Source organism: Athalia rosae, chromosome 4 (genome assembly GCF_917208135.1).
Source record: "Athalia rosae chromosome 4, iyAthRosa1.1, whole genome shotgun sequence".
Taxonomy (NCBI): Eukaryota; Metazoa; Arthropoda; class Insecta; order Hymenoptera; family Athaliidae; genus Athalia; species Athalia rosae.
In genome coordinates, this window is record NC_064029.1 from 17,963,821 (window position 1) to 17,976,400 (window position 12,580).

Consider the following 12,580-nt stretch of genomic DNA (forward strand, 5'->3'; position numbering starts at 1 on the left):
TTGTGAAAGAAACGGGTCGCTAAGTACATTACATATATTTCGAAAATCCTGCTCTATACAAATAATAATATGTACATTGAATACCATCTGGTTTATGTAACATAAAGTCAGTGGAATATACATATACATATGTATATACATATAGTTATTATAAATTGTTCAATTATTCTCTTTTCTTCTTATTATCCGTTATCTCTTCTTATTCTTCTCTTAAATGTGTCGTTGTTTTAAACTAATTAATTATATATTATTATATATTATTAATAATAGTAACTGAAAAGTAACGTAGGTGTATAAGTTGTGTAAAGATAATTTCAATTTGATTATAAACCTGATTAATTTTGCGTCTTATTACGGGATTGTTTAGTTGTGTGAATATTATGTAGCAATATCCGGATTAAAGAGAATAATTACTTCTCCTAATCGAAAGGAACATATTTATCTAATTAATTACATTGAAGTACGTATGCAGTTTGAGACAAGAGTGTGTTTGGTCCGTTAAATGCCAAATAATTGTTATATAGCTAACGTTATTTGTTGAATTATTCATTGATTTATATAGGTGGTTCTTCTTCTCTCTATTTTCTTCTATTTGTTTGATTATCAGTTTTTCCATTATGAATATAATTGTTTTCATTACGTTCTCTTTATTTCTTTCTCTCTTTCCTTTCCCTCTTTCTTTTTGTCACATGTTACCAAAAAATGACTTAACATTAACAAAATTATTAATGATTAGTTTTCAATCAATTCGCGTAGAATAAAAATATCCAGCCTCTTAATTCGAAATGCCACTTTTTGGTAACTCAATCTAATCGACCTTGTAATTATACTGAATTATAATGACCATTTTGTTATAATTTCAGTATATTCAATTAATAACGATCAATAATTGTGGGGCCCACTTTCTGGGAAGTTATATTTCATTTTCATATGGTAATAATAATCTTATTAATTCTTTCGCTATAAAATGAAACTCAAAAAGCTAACAGTAGTTGCAATGATAATAATATTAATAATAATAATAATATTAATAATAACAATATTGGTAGTAATAATAATAACAATGATAAAAATTATTAAGGAGTATAGTGATGCGGAGACGTGCGTGATTTAAAACAGAAGATGGTAACTCTGCGAACAAGCAAAACATTCAATTCGGTCAAGAAGTTTTTTGCCTTCTTTTTGTTACGTAATTGTAGTTTTTCTCTTTGTCTTTTAAACACATGTTAAAAATATGTACAGATTAATTGCAAGAAGGGGAAAAAAAAAATATAATCGTGCATGAAAAATCAATTTTCTCACCTATTCTCTTATAGATTTGGTGGTATTTTTCAGACAAAAATTATATTGCTTTGGATTTACTTTTTTTATTTATTTTGATTTTGTTCATTTCATTTGCAATCTGACCAAGATGAATTAACTATAAAAATGGGACAGGAGAAAAAATTGAAGCTTATAACTCGGTGATGCACCGTACCCAAAAGTGTCTTGAATTGAATTTCTTTCTTACTTTATTCATTCATTTATATATTTATTCATATTTATTTTTTTTGTTTTACGCGTTCTTCTTAACAATTTGGAAGCCCTTATCAATTAATTATCACTGATAGCATTTTGATTAGCATTCTACACTAATTAGAAAAATAATGTTAATAACGAATGGCAATGATGAGGGAAAGAAATTTGGACATATGAAATGAAAAAATAAAACCACAAAAAAACGACGAAAGCATACTGTTTCGTTATTTTCATAGAAAAATTTCGCAAATTTTTTTCAGACACTTTCATTAACGTAGCAAAATGAGAAAACTATTACAATATTTATAACGTAATTCATTCGAGTACCGACCATTATACGAATATTTTGTTTTGCTTGTGTGTGTTTTTTCCCCCCTTTTTCTATCACGGTAAAAAATGGTTAATTTATACGTGATTAACAATGCTCATAAAATGTAATGGAATAACGAATCGATAATACACTCTCTATATATCATATAATTATATTTATTAGTATATAACTTCATACTTGCGAAAAGTATACCTATATGTATGTGTATCACAAGGAGAAAAAAAAACAAAACGTAAAAATGATCGATAATTATAAATAAATGATAGTATCAGGTTTGAAGATATTATTTATGTGTAGAAAAATTAGACACGCACACAGCTTTCATTCTCCAAGCCCATATGATTGGTGAGTGTTATTTTATCAAGCTTTTTCACGATTTAAATAAATTTATTGATCGCACGGTGGTGCAGGTAGTGGTGGTAATAGTTAAGCAATTTTTATCTCTTTTCCTAACACCGCGCGCAGATATAGATTTGTTATAACAAGTGACCAATATAAGTTTAGTTCAACAAGTTTTGAATAACGTATAATGTACATGAATCTAAATAACTTCCCAGACATGGTGGATCTTCATTGATTTCTAATACGTTCTTATTTTATGTTTCGTTCTCGCAAGGGATATATTCGAATTATTTTGAAAATTATTGAAAAAACTGATCGAAAATAATTGGTTTCTTTCTCTTTTTCTTTTAATACATCGTAGATAAATATCTCTAGCCGTATATATTTGTTGTTCTTGCTGTTGTCGCACGGTTGTTTTATTTCTTCGATAATTGATTTAATAATTTAATTTATTTCGTGTATAAATTTGTTTCAATTAATTAATTAGTCAATTAATTAATTGTTATTTTGTTTCTTTTTTCTTTTTCTTTTTTCTACTAAGTGAAGTACTAATATGACATATAAACCATATACATCATATATGTGCATCTGCTACTCTCAATGTATGGTATTTGCCAAAATGATAATCAAAATGATGACCGCTATTATCACGCAGATCATAATGAAGATCATTTTCTGTGGACAAAAGAGAAATTTTCATGTCAGTTTCTAAATTACAATAATTCATGATTTTCATTTCATTTAATTAAGAAGGATAATAAAAAAATAATAATTGTAATGGAAAAAAAGAAATACCATAAATCATATATATTTCTTCTCAACATTACATCTAATAGATAAGAAAAATGAAAAGCATTTCAATCGCGATGAAAGTAATAAATGTTGATGATGGTAATGAAACGAATAAGCGTATATTATGAATATTTTAGCATAGAGAAAAATTCAAGTAGAAATTGAAAGGGAAAAAATTTGTTAAGAAATCAACACATACTGCTGATAAATGGGTATATACCTTTAGCGTATAAACTCCACTAATAGACAACGCTATATTATTTTTATTATTACTATAATCATTAATTGTATGCAGTGCTGCAATGTGTGGTGCGCATGCAACGTGACACAAAAAAAAAAGTAAAAAAAAAACATATCACGGATTGTACGATTAATATTGTTTGTGTGGAGTAAGTACTATTCGATTTTTGGTTGTGTCTCGTGTATTGTGCGTTCCATGCGTATAGAAAATCGATTGTGTTTCAATTCGTGTCATTTGGTTGTTCGAATATATTCCCTTTATATGTATATGCGTGTATGTGTGCGTGTGACATACGTGATAACTGTAGTGCAATGTTAAAAAATGTCATACATATTGCTGGAAGTACATTCAATGATAAATAAAAATACTCTAAATGTATTTTCAAATCTGTATGCATACACACTAACAGAAATCTTTTACTTCTAGAATAGGTTTGCCTAGTAATCCAATACTCGATAAAATAATTACTAACCAACTAATATGCACGTGAAATAAAAATATAAAAGGAAACATAATTCAATCTAATTAAATCTATCAGAAGTTTTTTCAGCGACCAGGATACGATCAGAAATCTTTGCATGAAAAATTGAAAGAAAACAAGTAGAAATTGTGCTGGTAATAATTACTCAAAAATATCGCATTCTCTCTAAACGGTGGTACTTTATCGAATTCTTTTTCTAACAAATCATGCTTTCTATAAGTATTTGTCTAATAAATAATATAGTTGCTCATCATCAGTAGAAGGCAAAATAGAAAATTTCAAACTATGCAGAAGAATATTACCATGTGAATCAAGTGGTAAAAATATTTCAAGTATACTTTGTGATTTGATTATAAAAAAAAGAAAGCATGGTAAAACTAATGGAAATCAAGGAGATAAAGTACTGACAGTATAGCTTTCTGGATTCTGCGGTCCACTTTATGTTTCTTCGCGTATTTTTCTGTTTCTTCCTCTTCCTTTTTTTTTGTTTCTCATCTTTTTTCAATACCAACAATCTCAAAGATCTATGATGTTCAGTTTATGACAACAATTATTATATTCCACACTATATCAAACCTAGAATTATTACATTTTCATTCGGCGTTGAAAAACAAGATAAAAAAATAATTTCGGAAAAAAAATAAAAATAAACCAACCAATCGATCAATAAATAAAAATCAAATACATTATATACAAGGTATCACGCGTCTACTTTTTACCTAACACCCAACACTGTGTATATATGTATACTAGCGTTTAACACGGTGGTAACAAACACACAACGCATATGGATGATTTGGTTAGAGACACAGGTACATAAATGGGGCGTTGGGTTAAGAGGATTCTTCTTTTTATTCCTTTTCTTTTTCATCTCTCATTTGATATCATTTTGATTTTTTCATCTTTTCTCCTTCAGATCCGAGACTGTCGTTTTTGGTATATCCGTGATCGATATATCAAACCAAAAAGTAACGCCGAAGAAACAAGAAAAAAGAAAAAAAAAAATCGTGACTCAAGTATTCGACGATATTTCGTTCATATTCAATCAAGTGTATCAATTAATACATGTGTGCAGAGTGTAAGATTAGTAGAATCTTTAATTTTCATAAGCATGTGATTAGTTTATTGTAAAATATGGAGATGAAGAACTGATTGAATAGTTTCAAGCGTTGACTTTAGATGTACGTATTCGATAATCAAAAAAATATACGTACATAATTTTATTCAACTAATCTTTGCACTTGATGTTCGAGTTTTAGATTTGTTAATTCTTATTAATTAACACCTCCCTAGATAAGTATAGAGTAGAATAGAACAGAACGGAATAGAGGAATTGAATGATAAAACGTTTTAGTATATTATACGTCCTGATAGAACAATATAACTATTCGAGAAATATATGTACAATATAATTATCGAGATTGAAAACTTGAAAGTAGATGGTATAATATACGCATGGTATTGTTCTTTTTGGTTTGATACTTATCTATTGCATGGATAAAGTTTACCTTGCGGGCCTTGCTTTTATATTCTCCAGCCTTGACGAGTTCACCTCGGGCTTCACCGACGTGGTCCTCGGTTTGCGTGACACAATATTCAATCCGGTCCACTAACTCACCCTGATGCGATATCGCACCCAGGGTAAGTATATTATGAGGAAGGATTGGCAGGGAATTTTTTCGGAAAGAATCAGATGATGAAAGAAAGGAATCCATATAGAGGAAAAAGAGGTCGGATCGTTTCGTTTTTTTTTCCATTTTGTTTTAGTTCGGTTATGTATTTTTGGTAGGGGGTTGTTATTGATAATTATTATTATATTGTTCCCTCCAGAATATAAGATAATATGTGACACAGCCCCAAATATAGATACGACACCAAACATATTATGTATAAAGTACAGCAATGATATACATGATTATTTGCATACGCATATCGTAATATATATAACAGATGGTACAGAGTATAGGTAATAGTTTAGCGTTCAAGTTAGTAGACAGAGCAGTAATGGACAGAGACACAACCAGAACACCCATGTTAAAGAAAACACCGTCACATTTTTAAGCACACACATATATGTTATTATGTAAATATGTGTACATATATAATACTCATTTATATGTATACACACACATATGTAATGATTAATCATGAGTTATATGAATATACGTAGGTATACAGATAAAAAAATATTTATAAATATTTATGTATATACAAGGCGACGTGATGAAAAATGAAAGAACGAAAAAAATTAAATTAAAGCATTAGGAAAAAGGAAAAAAATAGAAATAGGAAATGAAGAATTTTATTTTAATGGTTTTTTTTTTTTTTGTTGGTAATTAAAAGAAATATAGTTAGGAACGACGGATCGTTACGGGTATATAGGGGCAGAATCGGACAGGGGAGGTTGATAAAAAAAAAAGGGGGGAAAAAAGTGACCAATTAGAAATGTACGAACACGAATAATTTTTATATATTTGGGGGGGACTCACCCGTCGAGCTTTGCTTTGATACTTGAGTGCTTTTTTGGTGTCCTGCGTGGCCGTTTGTACGTAGTCAACCGCGTGTTCCACGTGGTATTCTATGCGATCTATCATCTCACCCTAAAGTACGCGACGCACACCCCCGACAGTAAAAAAAAAAAAGGTGGAAAAGTTTGTTTCTGTTAGTTTTTAGAAATAGTTATTCTCTAACTTCATGCGACTGTAGAAGTATTAAATATTAATTCAATAGAATAAAATTAAAACATATTATTCACCATAGTTATATTGTAATCTGTTTCTTTGCTACAAATAAAATTTGTTCGTTTATTTAATTTGTCATAGATAATACGCATTTAGATAGTATTGTTCTATTCAATCGATTTTTCCTCAATGAAGGGATAATGATTTTTATCATAACAAAGAAACATCCATCATCAATGAAATTGAATTAAAATAATTTCATCTTATACCTGACACCAAGAATAAGGGTAGTTATTTTAACGTGCAAAGTATATATGTATGTACATATAGAAGCGACCCAGGTTAGAATAGGTATGAAAGTTTGTGGATTAAAGAAAATTTTCTTTTTTACCGAAAAGGGTTATCAAATGCGTCGCGCTATTCTATCGTACGTATAAGAAAAATAATTTCTGTTCGTTTACCGTATGAAAAAAGAATAAAATAAAAATAGTCAGATATTCAACAGTTTGTAACGACTCTGATTTCTTCTCCCGAATAGATAAGATAAAAATAAAGATGCAACTAACGTTAAAGTATACATTAATTAGAAATTATAGAGTGAATATAAATCAATGAACGTTATTTCATAGTTATCCATCCGTACAGCATCCAAAAAAAATAAACAGCAACTTATGGAAAACGAAGGGAGAGACAAAAAAAATAAAATAACTATTTTCATACCACGCAGAGATTTCACCCCTCGATAGTTGAACCCTAACGTTATAGTAATCGTCAATATTATATGCAATTAAAACTTTGCCCGTCCCTTTACAGTTTATACCGTGTAATATATATAACAGTAGATCCCCCCGTTCTCGTTGATTGTGCGCTCCGAAATTCGGAATTATTTCACCCTTTGAAATAGGTGAGTGGGGTGCGGGTTGAAACACTTAATTTTTATAACCTGTTCGGGGGCAGAGGGGGCGGTTTTGTTGGAAAATTGTTACACAATTACGTATAATGGTAACTGCAATAATCATTCGAAATAAAGTAGAACCGTTTGTGTAAATCTGTTGAATAAGTTTTCGTGTAATTCCTTTTTACACCTATTTTAATTTTACTATACGTCGCTGTACCGGCTGTAACGAGTCTCGATGTAAATTTTTTTCTTTCTTATTACACAACGAATCGATTATTGCAGTTACAAATATTGATATTTCATCTCAAATCTCACGATAACTGATTCGAATAGAAAGATTGTTGTTTTTCAACTTTGAAATCGAAGTTACGTATTATCAGTTATCCTAGATCGATCATTCTGATTTAAAAAATTCTTGAATAAATAATATTTTCATCAAATAAATAAATTTATACTTTTTTTCTATGTGAATAATTTTACGAACTTTATCGAATATTGAAATGGTTTGTCTCACCTGACTTTCGACTAACATGGCCATGTCCATGAACATGTCATGAAGTTCCCTGATGGAATTTTCTAATTTAATGATGTCAGCGTGTCGAGCTTCGATGTCTGCAAGCGTCTGTTTCGCTTGTTGCGTTTCCATGATGATCTGTACGATGCGAATTACAGGGTTTTTTTTTTTTTTTTTTTTAAATAAAACAACAATTTCAGAATTTATTTCACAAACAAATAATGTACACATTATTTTTCATCCCGCAGGTTTCTTTTTTCCTTTATCAAAAAATTTTGCTCCAAAAAATTTCTTTCTTTTTTTGAAAATAAATATAACAGTGTATCAGATTGCCCATAAAAATAAATATAATCTGATTATTCGTAGCGAATTTACTCGGGAGAAAAAATTGGAAAAAAAAAATTGCATTCCGAACTCACCCCCTGTGTGAAGACAGCTGGATTTCCTTGTTCTAACATTTCTTCAAGTTCTTCATTAGTCGTCGTTCTCCCCGCTGAAGTAGGTAAGAGCAGAAAATAAAAATGAAGAAGTGAAAACGATTATCTCGGCTCCGAATAACTTTGGAATTCTAGAAATTTTGGGAAGATAATTTTACGGATCGACTCACTGATCTCAAGCTGCCGTTGTATCCTTCCCTTACATCGCTCTCGATAGTCGGTCTGCGTACGATTATATTCAGTCATCACTTCGACAAATTTTCTTGACAACGTCGAATGTTGCGTCTTGCGTATCCTGAGATCTGCCGATGATTTGTTCGTGTGTTCCTCCTGCTCAATATTTTGCTCTATCACTGAAATATCGATAGATAAATGAATTTCATTTGACGAAATATCATTGCAGAGAGAAATAAACTAATCACAGTTTAAAGAATTTCCGTACCATGAGAGGAAGAAGAAGAAAACTCTAAGAAAGACTAACAAGTGTCATAAATCATACGAAATTGGACGCAATAAATTATTACCTACCCTTTAATTTAGCCCGAACTTTGTTGGCAGTTTTCTTGATATCAGCCATCAGATCTTCGAGTTCCATTTTAACCTCTGAAACAGATAAATTTTCAAATGATTTATCGCCTCGAGATTAATAAAGTATCGAGGAATCGAAAAAAAGAATCCAATTCAAGTTTAAAAAAAATCCAGCAATCATTCGTCGACATCGAATACGTATAAACGTGCGTTGGCGCAGAGCCCGTGATCTTTACGTTTCAGTAAATTCGGTATCGTTACGTTTTTAATATGTATTTTATACGAGTCGGTTATTCGCGTGGTTGAACTTTGACCTAACATTCTCTAAGGATAAAGCGTAGGTTGTTACGCGTAGCTGTACCAATCTGTGTACACCTAATATCACAGTGGCAGAGACGGGGGTTGTAGGGTGCATGCACGGTGCGATACGTACCATACATCGAATAACGTAGGTGTAGAGTTCGAATCGTAAAACGGAGATCGTATAAACCTGCCGATGAAAAGCTTCGCCCACCATAGGTTTCAACTTCGATCGTATTATTGCTCCCCTATTCTACTTCTTCGGTATATCCACCCCCGCGCTACGTGCGTCATCGAGATTGCACCATGAATATACGTGTATATATGTATATATATCGTGCGTATATGCATACCAGATCACAGGTTTGAAAGGAACATTTTTTCACCTCATTCTTTTCGATTCGCAAAAATTCTTTTCATTCTACGCGTTGCCCGGCCGTGGGGCCACATAAATTGGATTCTGCGGTATTAGAATTGGGGTGTAATTGCGCTTCATATTTAATCATCGCGATGATAACGAATAATTCATCAGTCCCCCGGAGCTCTCTGATCGTTGCGGCGTCATGACCGATGTATAGTTAATACCACAAAGGTAATGTTAAATCGCGTTCGCATACGTAATCGTCCAATGTTCATATCGCAATATCCCTCCGGTCGGTTCTACCGAAAACAATCACGAGGATATATCGACCGCGGTGTCATGCCCACACGCGTTCTACCAAAATGAGAAAATCATTCGTCAATCAACGCTGCATAATAGAGAAGAGAGAACGGGGGATGATGAGGAAAAAAGGTTATTTCGCTTGGGTTTTAAATTCCGCGCTGAACTTTAAATTATAAATTACAATTATGTACGTGAAATTTGGCTCATATCCAAAATCATACCGCACGTATGTCGGAAATATTATCTCAAACGTGAGTTCTACACGACATGAGTAAAATCATGACTCATTTGATTAAAACTTTTGACGTGTGAAATAAGCGCAGCGAAGGTAAACGATAGCTGAAATTTCTAGTGACATGAATCGTAAGACTTTATTTTTTTTTTTTCTATTTTTTGCAAAGGGGTGTTCAACGACGGGGAGAATCTGTACGCGACGAGTCGAGGTGGGAAAGAGAATTGTGCATCGCGTGATTAATCGATCACGATATCCGTTTTGATTGACGCGAACCTTGACGGATTCCAGTGCGAGCGTATTTTCGCGAGGAAAAATTCGTTGCGGATACATCGTGAAATATAAACCGCGACGACGACAGCGATCCGATATGCGGACGCGAAAAATAGGTCGCTACTCGCTATTCAAACGCAAAATCTCAGTCGGCAAAATAATACCTCTTATATTTCCATCCCTCTTCATCTTTCTCCACTCTGTTTCACTTCGCAGGGTACATATAGATACATGGATGTTCTACGTGGAGTTGTTTTCGCGTCTATTTCGTTTTTTGCAATCCCGCGACGCGCGATGTTCGCTGCAACAGCGACAGACGTATTTTCTATTTTACGTGCATCTATCAAAGTTGCGCAGGTATCACCGTATTTAATATCGTAGGTACGAGGCGAGCTACCGCGCGATATTATTTGATCTTGCTACAAGATTAAAATAAAAATGAAAAAAAAGAACAAAATTAATAAAGAAGGTTAAAGAAGAAGGAATTAGCCACCCCCGGAGCACATCGCGTCATCAATTTTCCGGGCCGGGTAAAAGCTAACGAAGGTCCCCCGTGAGTCTCGCGGTTGGTCGTCGCCAGCGAAAATTCCTGAGCTTGAAGAGAATTTCGCTACCGCGAAGCTTGGAAAGATGTTTTTTCTCTTCTCATTTCTTTCAATTTTAATTCAAATTTTAATTACGGTAAAACACTGTGACCATAACTCATCAACGCGGCGGGCTCCCGATGCTCATTACGTAGAATATTTCTAGTTAATCACGAATCGCGACGAGCTAAAAAAAAAAAACCCCTGCAGTCGATGGGGGAAATATCGAGGGTTCTTAGCTTATCATTTTTTGTCTTTATCTTTGTTATTTTTTTTTTTTTCTAAAGAAGTTCGCAACGACACCTCGACGAGAGTAGTAAGATCAAGTGGAAATAAAATTCTCCCTCTAAAATAGGCGGTAAGGTGCAGCGACGTATATATGTAATATATACGAGTTTGCTCGCTATTAGATTTTGCGACCTCGCCCACGTAGTTTATTCACACATCGTCAGTCACAGCTCCTGACCTCCGACCTCTCGGTTCTCGCCCAGGCTCTGACCTTTGACAACTAATCATCAACCCACGCTATACCTACAAACCCACACAGGTACGTCTACGTACCGAACTCTGTAGTGGCACATTGAAATTCTGAGAGGATAAGAGCAGTTCCTAGTTACGCATAATTATCCCGGAGGATAGACGGTATTTCTATTTCCGAACGAATGCTATGAAATCATCCGAATCTACGTACGAACAAAAGTTTTGGAATTTTGTTCGAATTTGTATTTCGTCAAAAATCATTCCGCGTAATTTATTTACTTTTTCGCGAAACGGGGGTCGTTTGGAAATGTCCCCGTACACGCACATACGTATACACACTTCTGGATTTCAGTTTGACGGACGGCGCAGAAAATTCGTCGAAAAACGAGGCCGGTGTGAATCTGGAGAATTTAATTGCTCCTCGCGTCATCGTCGGGCCTTGATTACTGGACCGTTGCTGATTCGCACCGGCATGCAGGTGCGCGTTAAAAGGCCGTGTGATACGATGTAACGCATTACATAGCTCGTGTGAACCTATGCAGATACCCCCCAACGTGCCCCGAACATCCCAGTTTCGTCAAAGGGTTAAATTATAACCAAATTCTCGTCAAATAAACCGGCGTGCGAGCGCAAAATTAATTGCGATCTTCGCCTTCGTATCACGCTTAAATTTCCCGGCTGTTTTTTTATCCTTCCGACGTGGAAAAATTGTTTGAAAAAAAAAGGGGAAAGGAAATGAGAGAGAGAAAAAAGGACGTGAAACGCATTAATCGCGCGTTACTTTCGTCGCGCATTCATTCAATGTATACGAGCATTGAAGTACATTTTCTTGCACACTTATAAGTGTACACATTCGTATACAAGGAGACGGTGCCCGTCCTTACCGAAGAAGATTTTTGAAGCAAGGATAATATTTTTCAGTGGAGTACGCCGTTAAACTTTTTATGTAGGTACTACGTTTTCTTTTTTTCTTTTTTTTTTTTCAATATATGAATTATTCTCTTTTTTCATTTTGCGCCGCCCAGAGAGCGGGAGAGCGCGTTTCGAGTTATTCGTGAATTCGTACTACCGTATATCTCAAATATTATTACACAGCCGCATGTATATTACCTCGAGTACATGGAGATTGGATATTTGTATTCAAAAATTCGAATAAAAAAAACCCATTTCAAATACGTCCGCGTACCCGACACTGTTTTCGAAGTACGGCGTGAAATAACGCCTGTGGCAATTATCGTACAATTCGTTAACGTACCGAAGCTCTTCACCGAAGCTTTTTCCTCC

At 33.6% G+C, this 12,580-nt stretch overlaps 1 protein-coding gene across 8 annotated transcripts in view; it reads right to left on the bottom strand.

Moving 5' to 3' along the window:
- The window catches only part of LOC105688770 (syntaxin-1A), a 64,707-nt gene that overhangs the window by 10,493 nt on the left and 41,634 nt on the right, over window positions 1–12,580 (bottom strand). Inside the window, exons 4-9 of one of the 8 annotated variants that reach the window (XM_048654487.1) lie at window positions 8,764–8,838; window positions 8,406–8,588; window positions 8,218–8,291; window positions 7,799–7,936; window positions 5,214–5,324; window positions 21–1,131 (exon numbers count right to left, since the gene is read on the bottom strand). In XM_048654487.1, the coding sequence (XP_048510444.1) occupies window positions 1,111–1,131; window positions 5,214–5,324; window positions 7,799–7,936; window positions 8,218–8,291; window positions 8,406–8,588; window positions 8,764–8,838 (602 nt within the window). In that variant the 3' untranslated portion in view covers window positions 21–1,110. The other 7 variants (XM_048654485.1, XM_048654486.1, XM_048654484.1 and 4 more) reach the window with 7 other exon arrangements.